Here is a 23059-nt window from a genome sequence, read left to right as displayed (position 1 = left end):
ATTAAACAAAGATTTCAAAATATCAGTTTGTTAAAAATAAAAAAAATAAAAAATACCTACCACTACGCGGCCTAGCCGAAATGACAATCGTGGACGCTAGACGCTGATTGAAACTCAGTCTGGCTCTGTGGCGCCAATACGGAAGAGCGATAAAGACAGCTAGCTACGATAACGATATTATCGACATCGTTTGTGCCTTTGGCTACGTACCCTGACCTTATCTAACTTATTAGGTACACCAAGCTACCTACACTTATCGTCTAGCTTTATAATGCGATCCTCAAAAAAATGGTGAGTGCTAGGTACAATCCACACTAATATTATAAATGGGAAAGTCTGTGTGTCTGTTTGTATGTCCGTCTTTCACGGCAAAACCACACCTCGGACACTGGCGATCAAATATTATGAAAGAGGAGCGTTCCTAGCACACAGTCTAAGCTCGTGTAGGTGAACGCGTACTATGCTTGTATGAGTGAAATATGACAGGTTGACTGTTAGCGTTTTTACAGGCGATAACTGTGAGGTAACCGAGAGGGGGTGGGCGGTACTTTCAGCGGGGAGCAGAAGTGGCCATACTGTACGATAGTACTCTTTATTATACTGTGGAAAAACGGAGTGTCGAATTCACGTGATTTTTTAAGTGGAGATAGATAGGTGAAGGGATGGAAAGTGACATAGGCTACTTTTTGTCTCTTTCTAACCGCCCACTTCTCCAAACATACGGAGGGGGGGGGGGTGTACGGGCAAAAGCTAGTACAATATAACTTGAAAAACAAAAACCCTATACCTATAATATCTGGGCACCGTGGTGGAAAACATTTGTAAGGTAAGAGTTGCAAATAAAAGCATGAAGCAAAGAAACAAAAATGCTCGCCTCCGTAGAAACTCAGGCTTAGTTAATATCAGTCCGTATCCTGAAAGAGAACCTGATATAAATTTATTATAGTAACAACATTGTAAATAATTTTGTACTCATACACCGTGTCCAATAAGTTCGAATACAGCACAAATAGCCAATAAAACAAAATGAACAAATAGTTACTACATTATTATTATATTTTATGAATGGCACTCTTATTTACTACATTCACAACAAATGTTTTGGAATAACTCCAGCATTAACTTGTTTACCAGCCTCAAACGCTTCTCAAACGGATCACACGCGGCACGCACCGTTTTCTTCACATTTCATCCCAAATACTCTCGATAACCTTTTTGAAATGATCTAGGTTTATGATTTTATAAAAATTTAGTCTTCAAAGCATGTATGACCATACAAAATAGTCTAATACGCCTAAACCTGGAGGCCTGGGTGTCCACTCATGTTTCGGATAAAAAACTGCCAAATTAGTCTGAAACTACGCTAGAATACCATTTGCCGAATGTGCTGGAGGTGCGTCTTGTTGGGACACATGAGACTCATTCCCAAGCATCCTTTTTAACTTTAAGGCATTTTTTTCTCCAAAACCTTGGTTTTAAAGAAAAAAACGTTGATTTTAACGCTTTTATCTGTAAGTACTGAAGGTAGTTTACCTCGCTTACATACTGCATCCCACACCTGGCCCCGTAGCCGAATGGCATTTCTCCGACGCCAAACGAAAGCGATACGCCGCTGGCTCTGTCGCGCCAATACGCAAGCGCGATAGAGATAGATATCTACTAGCGCTTCGTTTCGTGAGCGTTTCGTGAGCGATTGTGCCATTCGGCTAGCCACCCTGGGCCGATGGTGAGCTCTGGAACCTAGGCACATTTTTCTAGTTGCCCGGAACGTTATCTATCCTCGGTACCCATAATAGTTTATTTTGGACACGTGGCATCTGTTTTATCACATACAGATTCTCCTTATAAAAAATAACTTGTCACCTGCGTGCCGAGCAAGTATTTTGTTGGCACTTTACCTCTTTGTTTTTCTTAGACACTTCGGAAATTTCATGTACTTTGTGCTTGTATTTTATTAAGAGGAATATACTCTTTAGTTTAAATAAGAATTTGATGGCCTGTGATCCCTATATCTTTAGAACTGAGGTAAAATGTGAGTATTCGGACTTATTGGACACGGTGTATGTTTAGTATAATATTAAAAAAAAATTGAAAAAACCCCCGACCGCGACATAGTATACCGATTTTCATGAAACATGACTAAGAAAACTCCCGATTAACTCAGCTTTCAAACAAAAAAAACTAAATCTAAATTGGTTCATTCGTTCAAGAGCTACGATGCCACAAACAGACACACACACAGAGACAGACAGACAAACAGACAGACAGTCGTCGTTTTTGCGTCGGGGGTTAAAAAGAATGAACTGAATTATGTGACATACTTATTAATTTTCGAAGCATGTTGATTGTAGATAGAATATAATATATATCTATTCTATATGTTTAGGAATTACAGGAAATTTGTAAGCATTACTAAAGGTATTTTTAGATATAAATTAATAATTCACAATAATTTACGGAATAACTGTTCACTTGTAATTTCAAGCAATTTCAGAATATACTATCTTAATTTGGATGCCCGTACTTTAACTCATTTCATTACAACACAATTTCTAGCACCAATTTTACATGCAGTTATGAATATTAAAAATGAATTTAGAAGAAAAATCATCACAAAAAATATTTCTGTGAAAGGTGATGTCAAATGCCTTAGAAGTTTTTTTTTATATTCTACCTGTTTGTGGACTTACGTTTAGTTTGTGCTTTAGTAAGAAAATGTGTAAAGTGAAATAAAGACTGACCAGAAATATATGACTACGCGCCATGTTGCGGAATTTCATTAGAACTATTTTCTTCATACTAAACTGAACTGTCACCGTATACATCTGAATAACAGCGCCCTCCTGACAATAGTCATAAATATTTATGGTCAGGCTTTACTTACCTACCCGTAATAGATAAAATGTAACTGAAAGCGAAATTGCAGCAAATTGTAGCCTTGTCCGGCTTGTAGCACTACAAGACTACTTAGATAATATCGTAGACAGTTCACGCTTCTAACTTGCTTCTAACCTTTGCTTCTAACCCAACTCTAACGCAGGGCCGGATTAAGGGTAGAGCGAGTGGAGCGGCCGCTCTAGGCCCCACATGATACGGGGGCGCCGAAATCGAGAATGTGAAAAAATCAATACAAAAAATTATACCTTGCGTGGGCGCGCACATATCACAAAATGGCGAGAGGAGTCGGGAATTAATCCAGCTATTGAAAATCTGCATTTGTATGTAATTCAGATTAAGTGGAAAGTTGCACCACATTGCCAACATATACCAACATTCAAAAGGGCGCTGTTGCTAGGGCGCCGTAAAAGGAGGATTCTAGCCCTTGACGAACCACATTGTTGTGCGGCCCAACGACAAAGTTACGTTATCCAAATGCAAAAATATGAGTCTTTTCGATAGTCCAAAGCGGATCTCCTCATAAAGCCAAAGGTGCCAAAACGACTCAGAGAGGCGCAATTTAGTGAGTCAACAGGAGATGATGAGCGAACTTCAAAGGATTATAAGATTCCGAAGGAGTGGCAAACTACCGAAATGGGCATCCCGACGGTGACGATCGAGTTCGCGGGTAAAGTCTTAATTATAACTCTTAGTATTATAGAAATAATAGTGATGGCGAAATATAAGGCCTAAAAATCGGGAATGCCCTGTGAAGTCAAAACACCCCAAAATATGCCAAAGACCGCAGCTCTGCAGTTGATAAAAGCTTGGAAGCTCGCTGCTTCTCCGGTAGAGTTAAGCATAGATTTAAGAAAAAGTATTTATTGCTCTGAGGAGTTGAGTCTTAACAAATTGTCAAAAAAAAATCGCGCTCGCTCCGCTCGCGCTTACTATTTCTGCCGTTCTCTTTTAGGAAAAATTCCGCTCTCGCGTTTTGATTTCAAGTCTGCTTTCCTAACTTGGCCACTATAGTAGGTACTCCATTTTGTTTGTTATTTTATGTACATGATATCCACTTTCAGCTCCACGTCAACCCTTGTCCCTTTCGTACTCTGTATTTATTTATTTAATCTTTATTGCACAAATTATAAACAAAAAGTACAAATGGCGGACTTAACGCCTTAAGGAATTCTCTACCAGTCAACCATTGGGCAAAACAGAGATAGTTAGTTTGGTGCACAAAATTATAAAGCCAGTATGAGATTGTAATGATTAAATACAAGTCGATACCTTTACCTGTAATCCATAAATTATGTAGGTATTGCGTTGATCTTCAAATTACGGCATTACTATGAATTTTTTTTTTATATACGTCGTGAAACTTCTTCCCAAGGGCGCCGAAACTCAAACTCGCTCTACCCTGATCGAGTGCACGGGCCGGCGCTGCTCTAACCTAACGAACGTAAACGATTGGCCAGATTGGCCTATTGTCTACGCGCTCAGTTGACTTTGTCATCATAACAGTCACATTTATGGCGTTTCTATGAAAATAATGTTTATTATTTTATTTATTTATTTAAGTAATAAACAAACAGTATTTTAAAGTTATATATAAAAACACTGGAAATTTTTAAAGCTAGACTTACAGTTTCCTTAAAGAAATTATTTAAACATCGTGTTCAGTAAAAGTATTTCTGTGTTAAACTAGATATTTTTTGAAGAAATTAAATTTCTACTAGGTATCTAAGCATTAAATGAGATAAGAAAAATGCAGCCCATAGCAAGATTATTATTTCATTGTAGGTACGTACCTTAAATTAATGCCCTATAATACAAAATGTAAGCATTTTGTAGCTATATTGTTTATTACCACACAATCTTCATACTTGTGCGTTTAATGTAAGTAATGTGATATCGCAAGCGATTAAATTGTTTTAATAGTGAGTACCTAAGTATCAAAAACACGATAATATAACTAGTAAATGTATCAATCCATACTTTTCAGTTGTTGCTAGTGTAACGTAGATTTCAGTTCTTTAGTTAGTTTTGTACTAAAAATCTCAAATAAGTCTCAAACCTACATATTTCATCATCTGCCTCTACGAGTATCTTTCGTATATATAACAGTAAAAGAGAGGTGGATAAACAAATTTTGAGTTTCGTGTTAAGTCCTCTGACACAAATACAGGATAAGTGGTTACAATCTAAGACCTATTTATTTACCGTGATAGTGCGTTTTCACATTATCTGATCCGATATCGGATGTCGGACCGATATCCCATACATTTAAGCCGCCATCTTTAATTTTTTCCTTTGAAATCCTTCTGACATCCGATATCGGATCGGATAATGTGAAAACGGACTAAGTTGTTACATCTAGACCTATTTATTTACCGTGATAGTTATCTGTTGTGCAGTGAAAACAAATCTACATCGACTTAGATTTTAGAACTAGCCAGTACCTGGATTAAATGCGTCCATGGACTCCGGTGAGCACCTACGGCGGTACATTGTTTTGCCCATGTGGCAGTAGTTTAAGTTTTTATTTTAACCCCTTAATTGCCAAGAGTAGCACTGAAACTTAACCAGTTTCATATGCTCTGCCTACACGAATATAGGATAAGAGTGAGTTTATGTATGTACCTATGTAGTTTAGCCCCTCTACGTATGGATATTTGTACTTTAAATGAGTACTATATGATTAGTTGTCAAAGCGGACCCCAGGCTCTTATGAGCCGTGGCAAATGCGGGGATAACGCAAGGAGGAGGATATATACGCGATAAAAAATAGAAACATGAGCGTTTCGAGGGTTTCAAGGCATACGTTTTATTTTACTTTGAGCGACTGACAATGACATGGTCGTGAAATACACATTCTGGGCCGTAAAAACGTTTGAAATATCCTAGGTGACAATGACAATATGTGAACCTGTTCACTTTTTGAAGATTGCCAAGGTTTGTAGATACCAACCTATTATTTTTCTGCTCCTCCGAAAAAAAAAAATGTATTCTTCCAGAGTTACTCGTACCGCAGAAAGGGAATGGCACCCCTATCGATTCTTCGCGTCTGGGTGATGTTGGCGATCGCATCCTCATTTATCATGTACCAATTGTACTTGTTCTTCAAAGATACATCGAAGACTGATCGATTATTATACGAGAAATACACACCGATTTTTCGCACTAAGAAAAAAAGCACGTAAGTAACTCCTTAGCACAGGGGCTCCTAAACTTTTTTATGCACGTACCCCTGTCGTCAAAAATGAAATATCCTCAATTCTTATTATTAGTTGTAGGTAATGTCTGATGTGTGCATTTTTTCCACGATCCCGCGCCCCCTTAACAATCGCCCCAGACTTTGAAAAACGCTGGTTTAACACCATACTCAAGATGAAAGTGGTATGGTTAATACACGTCAAATTGATGTTAATCCAGTGATCCAGTCAAGATAACGGAAAACGGAATCTAAGGTTGTTTGGACAAGCAGGGCTGACGTTTCCCTATTTTATTTCGGCTTATCATGTGGTTATTAGAAGGGAAGATTATTAATAGGTAATAATACTAACCAATGTATCTTCGTGCGAACTCGCATGCGATTTTAGTTACATTGCGGGCTGTTGAGGTTACATAAAATTTTGCACAGCCATCAAATACCGCAATGTAATAAAACTCGTATGAGTCGTACGCGAGTTCTCGTACCGTCTAAATGGGCCCCGTAGGTATATCTTACATAAAAAATATTCAGTAATTACCTACTATTTACATGTTTCCACAGTTCCACACATCCACATATTGAGCCCCAGTGGTCCGAAGTGGTACAAAGCACGGCCACAGCCAACGAAGAGGCCAATAATCCGATTTTTACTCACCGATCCGAACCATCCAATAACTTCAGTGACGCCACCGGGAAGTTCTACGACTTTCAAGATCTAAATGCCGTCACAGATAAAGCCATCAGTGCCATCAGAAATGTCAGTCGACGAGTTCGTCGGAAAAACAGGATAGTCGCCACAAAACCCATGTCTGATTCCAGTGACGAACGAAAGCGGTGTAATTTGCCGGCCGATTTAGGTGTGTATGACATTTCTCATTAGTTTCAATCTTGCCACATTAAGTAAACAGTTTAAAAATGATAATATTTATATACACTCTAGGCCAGTAAAGTAAGCAAGGTAATTTCATTTTAGATTAACTAGTAAATTTAATTTTAAGTACCCATGTGTTCTGTAAAATACAGGATATCCTAGCTCAGAACCCAAAGGCTTGTTTCCCCACTGTATATTAATGGTGTTTTTAAGTTAATAAATATTTCTATTTCTATTTCTAATTGTCGACCGAGGCGTGCCTGCGTTTCCTGCCGACGGACAGAAAGTGTTATAAAACCTCCTCATTTTGTTAAATGATAGCTTGAAAATTAATTAGAAGTATGAAGTCTTCTTCGTGGTTTCAGAGAAAGAGGCTACAGTGGCAACAACTAATACTAGTTCTGTAATTCTTTTCGAAAAACTTACGTTTGATGTTCGTCGATATGAACATTGTAAACGTTAATTGCAGTGGCACTTCTCTGTTCATTGCCTGCTCAACAAGGAAATACTGACGCTGAGTAACATTGTTAATTATTAATGTTACTAAACTTATCGACCAAGAAATAGGCACAGAATTGTCAGTGTCATGTGTCAACGTTACTGTGATGAAATAGCCCACAGGTTGTGCCCCAGGGCCCAGATTAGTCATTTGTTTTTGATTAAAATGTTTCTGATAATAAAAATGATGATAATTGAGCAATTCCCGTTAAGTTTGTACATTTGGACCACGTCTCCGATTTTGATAAAAATTGGTAGGCTGGTAGAGTCCATGATGCCGAGCAAGATCCACTGGGTTTCCCAAAATGTCCTATGTAGTTGGTATGAAACCTTCCTTTTTTGTTACCAGGTAGAAACCTTTGTTACCGAACATGTATAGAAATAGGTACATGTTTGGTAACAAAAAAGGAAAGTTTCATACAATCAACCTAGGACATTTTGGGAAACCTAGTGGATCTTGCTCAGCATCATGGATTCTATAAGCCTACCAATTTTGATCCAAATCGGAGACGTGATCCAAATGTACAAACTTAACGGGAATTGCTCATTTTAGGCTATAAACTATACACACGTTTCATTTCAGGCCCAATCAACGCGACCACGTCAGTTATATCGCTAGGTACCGTAGAGAAGAGAAACCCTCTGGTGAAGTTAGGAGGGCGGTACACACCGTCCAATTGCTCGGCTAGAAACAGAGTTGCCATCATAGTGCCTTACAGGTTCGTCAATTGTATACCCCTTAAATGTTATTAAAGTGTCAAAAGGGCCTCTAACGGCCCAGGCACGACATTGGTCTAAGCGCGACAGCGATATGCGGAAGCCATACGTGCGAATGAAAAGCCCCATCGCTGTGTCTCGCTCCAATGTATGGCCGCCGCTCACCAATGTCGCGCTTAGACCAATGTCGTGGCTGAGCCATAGTAAGTGTTGGCTTCGTTCCGCGCACGCCTGCCAAAGGTCCGGAATACCCTATGGTTTCCATGATGGGACAGACATACAAACTTCGAGAAAAAGTAGTCAATGCTCTTGCGCTTTTATTGGCTTATATTGGCGGGGACATGTTCCGCCAGACACCCATATCAAAGTTAATATCCCCTTCATATTTGTAATACTTAGTATTTTTTCTGCTCCCGAACTGTTATTCGTCATTTACATGCAGGGTCGAGCATAGATCGTTAAAACCCTGCATAAAAGATGCCCGCCCCGCCCGGCGTCCCGCGCACCCGCGCATACGATATAGCTCTTAAAGTATTGTTAGGTAGCCTTTAAGGGATATAGCGTGGGTGCGCGGGGCGCCGGGGGTTGCGGCGGCGCGGGGGAGTGCGCGCGACAGGGTGAGTGCAGGATCATTACAGAGGAAAAATCAAAATACAGGGAACAGTGTGAATTTCACGAAAGTTATTCTAGAAAACTATTAAAAAGTAAGTGCATGGTTGTAGAAAAAGTATTGTATGCAACGGTGTTTAACTGTTCCCCTCCGTTCCTGCCTCACCCTGTCGCTCGCACTCCCCCGCGCCGCCGCCAGCTCCCGTCCGGTGCCCCACGCAGCCACGCTATATCTATTTAAGACTTTCTGACAATGCTTTAAAGGCTATAACGTATGCGTGGGTGCGCGGGGCGTCGGCCGGGGGCAGGCATCTTTTAGGGTTTTAAACTACGAATTACGGGAGTAGAAAAAACAGAATTATACACTTGTCTGTTGGTTGGTTTACTTTTGCAGAGATAGAGAGGAGAATTTGGCAACGTTTTTGAATCACATGCATCCGTTTTTGATTAAACAACAACTGGATTATGGAATATTTGTCGTGGAGCAAACAGGTAAATCTAAACACATATTTAGGTACAATCGACTACAAAGAGATGTATCCACTTTTTCACCTTATTACAATGCAATGTAAATGCAATAAGGTGATAAAATGTATAAATCTCTTTGTAGTCGACTGTACTTTAAATTAAGTTTTTTTTATACCACATGGTGGCAAACAAGCATACGGCCCGCCTGATAGTAAGCAGTGCCCGTAGCTAAGTGTGCTAGAAAAATCCTACCGACTGCCCCATGTTAAAATATATTAGGGTCGCGACGATTTGATTGCATTGAAAGGCTGGTGTGGTGGCCTAGCGGTAAGAACTTGTGACTTTCGATCCGGAGGTCGCGGGTTAGAACCCTGGCTCGTACCAATGAATTTTTCGGAACTTATGTGCGAAATGTCATTTGATATTGCCAGTCGCTTTTCGGTGATGGGAAACATCGCGAGGAAATCGGACTAATCCCAATAAGGCCTTGTTACCCTTACCCTGTTCGTATTGGAAGGTCAGATGGCAGTCACTGTATACTAGTGCCTAAGCCAAAACTTGGAATTGTCAAAGCGGACCCCCGGTTCCCATGACTCGTGACGACTGCCGGGATAACGCAAGGAGAATAGTCGAGACGATAAAAAAAAACTAATTAGTCCGTCAGTTTGATTACCAAAAAAATTTAGACACGTATTTTTTCTTTTTTCTCGTAAACGAAAAATGACGACGGTACAGTGAGTTGAAGTTTCGCGTGACGTCACGCCTAGGTACAATTTTTACTTAGAGGTGACGTCACAACTGTCACAAGCCCCCACACTGGAACTTTGATGCTCTATATCTTCATTAATTAGTGCATGAAAGCGAAACATATGTGTTCAGTATTTTTGGACGATCTAACTGACGGACTAAACAGAATGCCATTTTTTATGTAGTCGTCATCCCTATGCTAAGCTTTCTTTCTTTCATTTGCTCAGGTACACGCGAGTTTAACCGCGGCAAGCTCATGAACGTGGGGTTCATTGAGGCTGGTGGTTGGGAGTGCTATATATTCCACGACGTAGATTTGTTGCCGCTCGATCACCGTAACGTGTATTCTTGCCCGAGTGCGCGGCATCCGAGGTTGTATGACGCAATAGTGGAGGGAAATGATCTTAGGTGAGACTTAAGAAAGGATCTATATCTGGAGATACTTTAGAACTCATATAGTTCACAAACGTTGGTTTTATTGAGACGGGTGGTTGGCAGTGCTATATATTCCACGACGTAAACTTATTGCCGCTCGATCGGCGTAACGTGTATTCTTGCCCGAGTGCGCGGCATCCGAGGTTGTATGACGCAATAGTGGAGGGAAATGATCTTAGGTGAGACTTAAGAAAGGATCTATATCTGGAGATACTTTAGAACTCATATAGTTCACAAACGTTGATTTTATTGAGACGGGTGGTTGGCAGTGCTATATATTCCACGACGTAAACTTATTGCCGCTCGATCGGCGTAACGTGTATTCTTGCCCGAGTGCGCGGCATCCGAGGTTGTATGACGCAATAGTGGAGGGAAATGATCTTAGGTGAGACTTAAGAAAGGATCTATATCTGGAGATACTTTAGAACTCATATAGTTCACAAACGTTGGTTTTATTGAGACGGGTGGTTGGCAGTGCTATATATTCCACGACGTAAACTTATTGCCGCTCGATCGGCGTAACGTGTATTCTTGCTCGAGTGCGCGGCATCCGAGGTTGTAATGACACATTAGTGGAGGGAAATAATCTTAGGTGAGACTTAAGAAATATCTATATCTCGTGATACTTAAAGCTCATATAGCTCACAAAAGTTGGCTTTATTGAGGCGGGTAGTTGGCAGTGCTACATATTCCACGACGTAAACTTATTGCCGCTCCATCAGCGAAACATGTACTCTTGTCCGCGTTTGCGGCATCCAAGGTTATAGACGCGAAATTATCTTAGGGAAGACTGTTTGGTGATGTTTTAGAGCTCATATAGCTGATAGATTTGAAATAAGCTAATGTAAGTAGTAAGATTTTCTACCTGACATAATGGGAAGAGGGGGGGGGGGGGGAGAATATTTTACGCCATCTAACAGAGCTGCATTATCGCGCGCATTATCGATCGTAGCTTATACTAGGCCAAGCAACTTGACAGAGGTTTTAAATAAATCCGTCGGAGCAAGTGGTATTTTTTAACTTCAAATTTTTATAACATTTCTAATGCATTGTTTAACATTTTTAGAGCTATATTGAAAGGAAACTTTGGCGGAGTTGCAGCCGTAACTGTGGAACAATTTGCCAATGCCAACGGCTACTCTAACGGTTATTGGGGATGGGGCGGTGAGGACAATGACTTATATTACAGGTATTTTTTTCTATACAGATACTTATCAAAGACATATATAACTCCGTATAGACAGATAAAGTCTAAGAAAAAAACGTACCTCAGTACCATACAGAAAAAGGTACGGTGGCCTAGATGGCATTACACCTTTGGGGTACGCTCAGCTAGATGGCTCTAATATTAATATTTGACATTTTAAAACATATCAAGCTAAGAATATGGGCCAAATTGTCAAAACTGAGGTTCAAAAGTTTTAAGCCTGTGTCAAGAGATGGCACTCTATGCACTGTGATTACACATTTTACTTCGACAGTAATTCTCTATAATACTCGATCCTCTTTGTACTTATTAATTGGTAAAAGGCAGTCATTTTGCCAGTCAATGCAAAAGTAAAGATTTATGACGATGAATTAAGAGGGGGTCGTACGAAATCCTCGAAAAGTGCATTCGGCGTTTAACAAATGCTGCTCACATTTCTAAATTAAATGAAATAAAATAAATGGAGTTATTATCTTAAAGAGTGTGTCTACAACTTTTGACTATTCAGAATCTCTAATTATTAAAGGTATAATAAATAAACCCACGCAAAGTTGACCTAAAATGAGAAAAACGTATGTCGCCGTTTAGTAAACTTTGTTAAAAAAATTCAATACTTTAGTTATAACATTAAGTGATTCTAAAAGCCAGATAAATGGACTAGAAGTTTTGAGGTTTTTTATATTTTTCCTCTCAAAGGCAACAAAGAAATTTTACCTTAAATTTAAACTATCGTAAAATTTCCATACATTCGCCATTGCCGTCAGAATTCTCCTTTCGATTAGACGCCGTGAGCGGCTCATCGGAGGCAGACGTGTCGCCGGTCGCTCCGCGTTGACAATTAGATTTGACAAATATTTTGACAGAAAATAGTGTACGTACACGAAAAACCATACCAGTGTAAAACTGTGCTCATAATAAATAGGGTAAATCAAATATGTCAGGTGGAGATCCAATCTCATTTAAAATTTAAAGGTGCATGGCTTGTGCATAAAAAATAAATAAAAATATATCACATTATTAAAGAAAATAACGAACACAACCTAATGAGTATAAATGATTTCATTCTAGTTCGGTTAAATTGAAAAAAGTTTCATGTTTTGTTTTACTCATTGGAATACATTTTCATTACGCTGGTATTAACAGTACGTCATTTTAAAAATATATATGACAGTACCTACGTCAAATTTTGTCAACCAAACTTCACAGGTTGTATGTAAACAATTACAATTTAATTTATTCATACATATTCAGATACGTATTAATCGATTCTTAGAATAGAAAAAAGGGGAATGCGGGCGGGTATAGGTTTAGTGCTTCTAGTTCAAATTTAATTGTATATATAAAAAAATGTCTCAATTTCATTAAAGATTTACTCTGTGCATACCACGAACACGTAACCGTAAGTTGAAAACAATAATAATTATAAAGTACCTAAATATATTGTTGTTTAGAAAGTTAACGCTCGTTTTGAATGGTACTTCTCCACTCAAGTAGACTAGACCAAATATTCATGGAACAATCACCAGCATATATGACTATGAACGGTCGCCGTGCAAAAATATCTAATTTTCTATAGGGGACCATAAGTATATGACGACATATTCCCGGCAAAAATTTGTGATGCTCCGTGACCGGCAAAAACATCGTCTCTCTTTCTAGCGTCTCGCGAGCGTAGCGTCGGGCCAACTGTATGGAAAAAGACGCCGCGTCGGCGCGGCTTAGCCATACAGTTGGCCCGACGCTACGATTGCTAGACGGCAGATGTGGGAAGTGTCCTTATCCGCAGAAATATCTGATCGGGTAGCTTAAAAATATTTGATTCCTTATAAATAAAAATCTAAATTACACTCTCACTCGCATAAATATCTATCCATTGTTAAAGCAAATATGTATCTTACGGGCTAGAAATCATTAATATGTAACTAAAGTGCAATAACAAACCCTACCTTAGTTGCCTTAGAGCGGTAAATTGTATGAGGTGATTTGACATCTCACGAAACACGTGAAGTATTGTCAGTGCATATGTCTGTCTCATCTGTTGATAAACTATGACAAGTAAACTTATTACAAATCTGATATCAGAAGCCTTTTTACAAGCTTTTATTCAACTTGCCTTGTTAGTATATCTTAGTTTGGGCCAAAACGTAGAAGCTAAATTTGACCCACTTTCCGATTTGCGATTGAGCTGAAATTTTGCACACTTATGTAAATCACGTGACAATGCAATATTCTGGTATCATGGAGGTGATCTGATGATGGAGCAGAAAGGTGGTCAGAGGAACTCTGTTATGAAACGTCGTATCCCCATTGAGTAAGGAGTATTTAGAAACATCTCGGAGAGCAATAGATGATTTTTGAAAGAAAGGTACAGTCGGCTAAGGTAAAGCCTGTGCCAAAAATGATTTTTTTTGCACAGATGTCATATATACCATAGATCAAGCAAACGTATCTACTTAGCGTGTCAACTGAACTCAGTGAAATCCACTGATTTGTCCGTCTTTACTAGCAGCTTGCAGCTTTCGGGCGTCAATTTTTGTAAGTTGAAGTCAACCAAAACATAAAAAATGCCTCGTTACGTGATATTCAATTGCAACAACACAAAAATTATGAATAATCAAGAGCCTGAGACATATTTAAAATTACAGGCAAGAATCAACTTCAGTACAAAATTTGACACGCTCGGCCCCTATACAAATATATGAATTTGTTTCTTCTATCTAAATTAAGTTCTGTGTTTTTTGCAAAAAAACTTATTATAAATTGGGAGGTGAATTTTTATATTATCTCTACATATCATTAAGAAGAAAAACCGGCCAAGAGCGCATCGGACCACGGTCAGTGTAGGGTTCCGTTCCGTACTTTCCGACATTTTACATATTGACAATTTAATAAATATTGTAATTTGGGGTGAATAGGGTTCCCGGGGTATATAATGCTATTATATTTAAATAATATATTTTATGATTTATGTAAATAATATATTTACAGACATGAAAATGTCTGTCAAAGTAGGCATTCAAATTTATTGGATTTTTTACTCATTTTAACTTCATTTTTGTGTGAAATTTTGCTAAGAATTTGTTCATTATCCTTTTGAATGTAGTGTATACCTACACTTCTAAAGTTTATGTTTAACAGAAAATCATAAGACATATTTTCATTTTTATAATGGTTTTCATGAAGAAAGCGATGCAACTGTGTTGGGGAACTTTTACGTGATGAACAAATATCCGCGGACTGAGGGGTGAATAGGATCAATAATGGGGGGAAACGGGTCGCAAAGGGGGTGAATAGGTTTACGAAGGGGGTGATTAGGGTCGGAAGAGGGGTGAATTGGGATGTGTAGTCAATGGTTGTCAAATTGTATAAAAGATATATAACTTACCTAAAGTGATGTTTTTATGAATGACCTCTCTGTATATGGACGCAATTTATACGTCAATGTATTGCTTCGTAGTTAGACTAGATACAATAAATTAACATTTAGAAATGTTAATCACACTTCTGTCAACCACAAGTCAACGTTTCTACTTAAGTCCACAAAAAACACCCATGGTTGCTATAATATAAACGGATTACTTTAAAATAAAAATCATAAGTATGAAACTATACATCTAGGGAAGAAATAAAATTATTTTATTGAATAATTTTTGAATTGTTATTTTCAAGTTTATATAAATAATAAATTCTCAATTCGCTCAAAGGTTGGAAGAGATCCCTTATAGGTATAAGTTCGCCTTTGTACACCATAACTATACTGTATTTTTATGTCCTAACTTGTCTTATGTACAATAAAGTGTTCACATACATTCATACATAAATTGAAATAGATATCATACACGAAAGAAAAAACGATAAGGCCCACTAGTGGCCGAGCTGGGAATCGAACCCGGGTCTTCAGCTTACGCAGCTAACGTCATTACCACTAGGCCACCCGCCCGCCGTGTGGTACCCGACGAAATTTCTCTAGTGTAAGTATGTTATCTCTGATAGGCACATTTTGACCACCTCGTATATGAATCTTTAAGGCCCTTTTGCACCAACCACTTAACTCAGGGTTAGTGGGCTGTCAACTGTCAAATTCCATGTAAAATGGTGGGTTAACCCTCAGGTTAACCCTCCATATTCGTTGGTGCAAGTGGCACTTAGAGGATTTAGGGTATAGCGAGAGAGATGGCGGGTTCCATTCCCGGCTCAGCCACCAGGAGGCCTTGTCGTTCTTACTTTCGTGCGTGATATCTATTTCAATGCATAAGTATGAAAACGGTTATGACTTTATTTTCAAGTAAGTAATTTTTGCTGATAAACTTTTTTTTCGGCATTCAATTTTGTAAGGTATGCTCCCAGCCGAAGATCAGCGCTGATGAAGAGGCACCAAAGAAAACACGTCCGTTCCATACAAGATTTATTAGCAGAGAGCGAAAATATAACCTACCCACAATCAGTCGGCGCCTAATTACTAAACTACTTACATTTGTCACAAATTTATTTCAAAAATACTTAAGTCATTATCAGTTTGCCGTTAATATTTGTGGGATATTAAATTGGACCAGGAGTGATATTTAAAAAAAAACTATACATTTATAACCTTTTGAATTTTGGAATTCGGTTAAAAAATCCGGCCAAATGAGAATCTATTTTCGCACAATTGTAAAACTAAATTATCTTTACTAGTTACCTCCAAAATACTAAATGAAATGACATCTATTGCGACTTAAGTAGTTTGCACAAATTAGTAACCCAATTTACCTAGAGATGGCGCTGTACTTTGGGCTACTTAGTACATCGTTTTCTGAAGATTTTGGGTTCATGGGGTCGGAACGGGTATGAACTAACTTAATTTGTGGTGAATAGGGCCAAAACCGACTTTTGAACGTCGATAGCAGTTTTTTTATATGTGCCATGCTAATTTTTTACACAAAAAATCTTCCAGCGGTGTGAACTTCGGGTTGTCTTTGAAAATATGTCGTTTTATTTAGTAATTTTCGCTCACCCTAACGTTGGGGTGAATAGGGTCGGGAAGGGGGTAGAGGGTGAATAGGGAAAAGTGCTAGGGTTGACTTTTTTGGATTACGAACAAAACCTGACCTGTCACGAGCATATTATATTTATTTTATAAAAAAATAAGGAACTAATATGTTATGAGTAGTCGGTAATGTATTAATAAAATAAATTTATCGAAATCTAGACATATGATAACCCTAAACTAACCTTTATAGTTATATGGTGCTCTGACGCAGTGAACAAGTAAGTATGGTCGTGGGCAGTGCGGATAACGTGTCAAAATATAAGCATAGTTTGTTGCTATTTTTCATGTTTAAATAACTTCTAAACTAACGTAGTGGGTATTAAAGTAAAAGGTTCACAGTGAATATTAGCTTGCCAGACATGTGTTTAGCTATACCATTGTATTGAGTGTTGTATCATAAAGTCAAACTAGGCATTTATTACTAATTATTTACTATGTGGGGTGTCTTTGATCACTTGCATGGGGTAACATTGACCATAATGACACATCGTTGATTATTGTCTGATTATGTCACGGTACTTGTTGAGACTGATAATTTGATTTCTTGTGATAAATATTGAAACAATTGCAAATAAAGTTGGTTTTTCGAAGATGGTAATTTTTATTTTTAATCAAAGTAACCCCAAAATAGCGTTAAAGAGTTGTAATATTTGACTCTGCGAACCGTTTTTTATCTTTTCTTGAGATAAAATACTTTTGTAAGGGATTACATTCGATTACCATTAAAAAAATACATAGGGTATCAAAGTAACCCCAATGTCAGTTTAAGTTTGATAACATCGTTTTTTTTTGCGTACATTATTTTGTTACCTTTCTATATTTTTAGCAGGAAAAGACTAAAAAAGTTGATGGTCCCATTTTTTCCTTCTTTGTTACGTTACATTGACCAATTATGGAATTTATACTTCTCTAACTTCTACATTTAATGGGTAAAAATACCCATTAAATGTAGAAGCTAGAGAAGTTTAAATTCCCAAATTGGTCAATGTAACCCCAGTTTACGGCAGACACCGTGAACCTTTTCTAATAATTCTCTTTTTATTTGAAAGAAAAATCGTTACGATACTAAAATATGCAATCTGAGATAAAAAAATGCTTTTCATATACATAATTACAAACTTAGTTCAGATTTTTTTTCTGTAAAACTTTTATAAATTGTTCTACCTATCAAGTTCAAAATAATTTTCCTAGAAAGTCTTAATAAAGTTCTGCTTTTGAGATTTTTTCATATTTGAGAAAACAGCCCTTATTGCCTGAAATACGGCGACATTGATATTTGCTTTTTCGTATTTTGATGGTATTTTGACTGCACTGTTGTATTTTTTGCCATCCTAATTTGAACCTTATCTCTGAGCGATGTTTTTTAATTTTCAGTCACGTCACAGATGTTTATGACATAACATCTAAGTATTTAGCCATTTAAAAGAAACTACAAGTGGCTTTACAGACGTGGCGACTGCAACTGGTACAGGGCCTAAGCCATAATTTAAAATTATATTGTGATTTTATATGTATTTGTGTTTTATTTAATGCCTAGTATGAGTTTCAACATTTTCAACTCAAGAAACTGAAATTAAGAGAAGAGACTAGGAAATTGGGTAAGATCAAGAGTCTGATGCAGATAGCGATGGCGGTCTTGGATATGATAAGATTTCCCTGTCTTCCTTTGGGTCTCTGACTTGACTGCTGCTAGCTGTACTCTATTCATTAGGTTTTTATTTTATACACATGCTTTATTTTTGTATAAACTAAATGATAAAAAAACCTAACGACCAAAAAGAATAAAGAAAATATCTGATAGTCTTTAATACAACCCTCATATACGTAATGCACAGCTCAGGCCTCTGAAGACCTGCAGGGCAATCATGGTCGCGCGATAAATGATAAAACATCGGGCAGTCCCTATCGCACTTACAAATAAAGCGATAGGGCTGATGTTTTATCATTTAGCACGCGACCATAATTGTTTGCCTGGAGGTATCGGCCTTCACACACGTCTTTGAAAAATGTTTGCGGGGATAGGCAGGCTGACGATTTTCAATCTAAGTATAGAAAAGTAACGCAAAATGAAGTGCAAAGTAATTTGAAATACACCTAGGTAAACAATCAACTGAGTAAGGAACGTTATCTACATATTTAGGTAAATTAAAGTCACATGAGACATGGACAGAGAAGGAAAGCTAGATGACGCGTATTTTTTCTCTGTCTTTGTATGCTACCTTTTTTACAGTTTTAATTTCTCAAAGGAGGTCAGTAGTTGACTACAAACTCAAAATAACACTCTTGAAAAAAATTAAGGGTCACTGACCTTTCACAGTAAATTGAGGTAGTGTGAGTGAAGGGTGTTTGTGTGTGTAATGGGGTAATTTGACAGATTCTGAAAATTCTCCCTGCTCTACCCCCTCTTAATGAAAATACAAGTCAAGTGCCACCTATTTTGATGTGACGTCACCTTTACAATTAGTTTAGTGCATCCAGCGACTTGAAGTAATATTTTGAACGCTTTTTGCTGTAGGTACCTAGTATACAAATCTTTTTAAACCCCAGGGCTCGTAGGTACTCCAAAATGTAAAGGTCTAGATCGAAACAATGCGCATAAGGGCAAATGCCCTCAAAGTAAATGTAGGTAGATACGTACATTTACTTTGAGTGCTTTAAACCCTCACAATTCGTAAAATATATGATGTCAAACAACACATTTATTAAATAAGAAAGTTTTGACTGCGTAGGTCTTCAACTTTTGATTTTTTTTTTGATATCTGGAAAACCCGGACTTCGTCACTCTCTCACTGATGATCATCAATTCTTAAGATGATAAGTTGGTAACTGATGATGTCCTTTAAAGCTAAAATTTGGTATGGGAACTAATATTACTTAATATACAAACTACAAAAGAAAAACACATATTAATGGGATGTGTATTTGTTTCAAATATCAGTAAATCTTTCAATTCTCCTTACAGATTGATAGCTTCGGGGTACACAATCTCACAGTACGGTTCGGCTGTCGCTCGGTATAAAGCGCTACAGCACAGCCGAATGCCACGAAATCACAGAAGGTAACGATGTTCCGAAATATTACTTATTACTGTAAAATCTGAAATAGTACGCCGCCAGAGTGCAGCATTAGCACAAACCATAAATTTATCATATAGTATCACATTTATTTACTCCCATATCTCGTTGCAATAACGCAATTTTGTTTTCTAAAAGTGACACTGAAACTTCAGCAGGTTCATGTGCTTCGCCTACCCGTTTTAGGAATATAGGCCTGAGTTTATGTATGTATGCATATTTACTCTGGCAGATCTACCTTGTCTGAGAGGAGGCAAATTTAAAAAAAATAGGTGCGGAGAATTGACTTCCCACAGATTTGCACATCGCACCTTTTTCTGGTGACAAAGTGGGTGTTCCAATAGGTCTAATCTTCACGACTCTCGGCTATAATCTGAGTTGTAATATCGAGGCATGTCAACGCCTATAGCGAGAGTAGACCGCTTATCTAAGATTTTATTGAAATGAAACTTTTAATGCAACTTCCAACTGACAGTCATAGTCATTGTTACCAAATACTATATAAACCCTTAGAGTTAATACGTGCAGCTTGTGACGTTTCCTATACAATGAAGCGGCAACGATTTTAGCAGCGCCATCTAGCGGTACGAGTTGTTCAAAGTAGTTTCTCAGTATAGGCTAGTACGTAAAACAACACAAAATGCGATTACTTGATCTACTTTAACATTTTTAGACGGAATATAAAACAAAGAAATAAGAGTGTGTGACTTTTTTAAATTTTAAACTGTATGAACTAAACTATTTTGATCAACTCATGCCGCTAGAGGCGCTAGTATCGCGTGTTGCCAACTTTGGCACCAAGCTGCACGTATTAACTCGTAGAGTTTACATAGTATTTGTTGTTACGTTGCGTGGAATGCCGCTCACTCAGCGCGTAACATTCAGTCAGCGCGTAACCGTAACATTCTGTCTCAACGCGACTCACTCATTCCATTCATTCACTTATTCACTCAGTCACTGAAAGAACAGAATGCCCAGAACGCTTTTGTGTATATGTTTGTTTTTCAAAAATTTGAGCAAATAGCAACGTAAAATATTTTTTCCTCACTAGTTCGGAAACACGTGTTTTGTCCTTTAATACCAGCGGGTAAAAACGCATTTTATCCTCTAGTGGGTAAAGTAATTTGACCTTGAATAAAGTCAAATTAACTACTTTAAAATTGATAAAGGTAGGTGAATCTAGTAATAAAGATGATTTACCACCTGTGGAACTACTGGAAGCAGTGATAAACGCATTTTTTGAGTTGTAGTTTCCTCGCTATAGTGAGGGGAAAAGTTTTGTGTTACACTCGGGTGCAAAATGTACTTCTCGTGTGTTAAAAAACTCGCAAGTTCAGGATTCTATTCTCAAAAAACTCGCTTCGCTCGTGGTTCAACTATAGAATCCTTTCACTAGCTCGTTTTTCAATTCCACACTCGGCGTTAAAATACAACTTTGCCCCCTTGTATAACAAATAACTATAAAACAGTAAAAAGATGGACGTAACTAAACGCAAAAACGTGAAGGACACTTGTCAATACTTATTTGTTTTACGAGGGGGCAAAGTTGTTGTTTAACCGCACGTGCCAATATTGAAGCCCGAGCAAGCGAAAGATTCCAATATTGGAAATAAAAAGTGGAATCTTGAGCGTTGCGATGGTTTCTTAAGGCACGAAGGTTAAACAAACTTTGCCGCCGAGTGAAACACAACATTTTTCACCACACCAACACGAACAAAATACTGACTATGGAGTTTAGAATTAATTTAACATTCCATAATACTGACTATAAAACATCAAATTAAATCAAATCTATCAATTTGTTCAATATTTATAATTCAAAATCGTCATTTATAGGTAACTAGCTTTTGCCCGCGGCTTTGCTTGCGTTAGACAATAAGTAGCCTATGTCACTCTGCAACCCTTCAACTATCTCCACTTAAAAAATCACGTCGATTCGTCGCTCCGTTTTGCCGTGAAAGACGGACAAACAAACAGACACACACTTTCCCATTTATAATATTAAGTATGGATTTCTACCAGCCAGCTCAAGATATAAAGTTACAATTTGTATGAAATTACTTTGCACTCTTGTGGATAAAATGCAATTTTGCTATCTGTTTTCGAATAGCAAAGTAAGCCTTTATCAGTTAAATTGGTGTGGTGAAAAATGTTTTTGAGGTTATGTTAGGAAGTTTCACAGCTTCCGCGCGGGGGATTCCACGCACTGTTTTTTTTTTCTTCCAGATACCGGCTACTCCTCCAAACCATGAAAGCCTTCCAAATGGATGGCCTCTCCACGCTAGAATACCGGCTTGTATCCAAGACTCAACATAAACTATTCACCAAAATAGTCGTCAACGTCGACCACTCGTACCAGGAAATACAAGAGCTATTTCAAGAAGATAACAATTTTAAAGACATACAGGCAGTGTATGTCCGCTCTACAAAGCGACGAAGCGGCTCGGCGACAAATACTATTTTTTATTTTTAAAATACAGTGATAACTTTATATCTATAATTTATTGTCCCACAAAACTCTGGAACGAGTTTAATTGTGGGAACGACAGTCTCTCATTTGTATACACGGTGTAACATGAGAGAACCGATAGATTTTACGCATTTATGAGGGAAAAGTAAAGATAAAATGTTACATGCAAAGAGCGGAATTCTTCATGGCAAAAGTCAAACTGTCTAAAGGGATTGATCTAACCTGTTTTATCGAGTTATCGATGTTACGGAATAACATCGCATTAGGTATCCATAATCTACTTAAACGATTATTCTGTAACATTTGACCTTTTTGATAAGCAACTTGCATCTCCATATTAAAGTAAATCATGTCAGCGTTACATATGTCATTTATGTCACTTGAGTTTTCATGAGTGATTTCCGTGCCGTGTTACTAAAATGGTTAATAATCCTAAAAGAAAAACAATAAAAAAATGGATACAGAAAGATTCTTCTCTTAGTTTTAAAGAAGATTCTTCCACAATATATTGCTGTCACAATATGTTCATTTACATCAGTTAAAGAAACATTGTGTTGAAAGTCACTTAGCCTGATTTCATTACTTTAACTTTGTTTCGTTAAGTGACAAATATTTATCGATAGGTCGATAATCCATAAAACGGTGAGGTCAATCCCTTTGACAGTTTGATTTTTGCTATGAAGAATTCCGCTCTTTGGTTATATGCAAAATTTCACCAAAAATTTAACTTAAGGTAATGTATTTAGGTAGTGTTTTTTAACTGAGTTTTAAGTTTATTAGGGTGCCTTACACTTCGGATGGATTCAGGTAAGCCATTGAGCAGATATGGGATGCGCTTTTTTA

At 37.7% G+C, this 23059-nt stretch overlaps 1 protein-coding gene across 2 annotated transcripts; it reads left to right on the top strand.

Annotated features, from left to right (window-relative positions):
• The first annotated feature begins 4542 nt into the window (after window positions 1-4542).
• On the top strand, window positions 4543-22663 carry LOC125231232 (beta-1,4-N-acetylgalactosaminyltransferase bre-4-like). 2 transcript variants are annotated; one of them, XM_048136618.1, is made up of 9 exons: window positions 4543-4680; window positions 5895-6076; window positions 6653-6948; window positions 8044-8179; window positions 9181-9278; window positions 10229-10409; window positions 11503-11625; window positions 19635-19730; window positions 21973-22663. In XM_048136618.1, the coding sequence occupies exons 2-9, from the start codon at window positions 5919-5921 to the stop codon at window positions 22217-22219; spliced, it is 1335 nt and encodes a 444-aa protein (XP_047992575.1). In that variant the 5' UTR covers window positions 4543-4680; window positions 5895-5918; the 3' UTR covers window positions 22220-22663. The 2 variants fall into 2 exon arrangements, with proteins under 2 accessions (XP_047992575.1, XP_047992574.1); XM_048136617.1 differs by lacking the exon at window positions 4543-4680 and adding an exon at window positions 5233-5366.
• Window positions 22664-23059: the final 396 nt, after the last annotated feature.

The sequence above is a fragment of the Leguminivora glycinivorella genome, chromosome 11 (assembly GCF_023078275.1).
Source record: "Leguminivora glycinivorella isolate SPB_JAAS2020 chromosome 11, LegGlyc_1.1, whole genome shotgun sequence".
In the NCBI taxonomy this organism is placed as follows: Eukaryota; Metazoa; Arthropoda; class Insecta; order Lepidoptera; family Tortricidae; genus Leguminivora; species Leguminivora glycinivorella.
The sequence above is the reverse complement of the archived record's forward strand: the minus strand, read 5'-3'. Positions and strand labels throughout refer to the sequence as shown.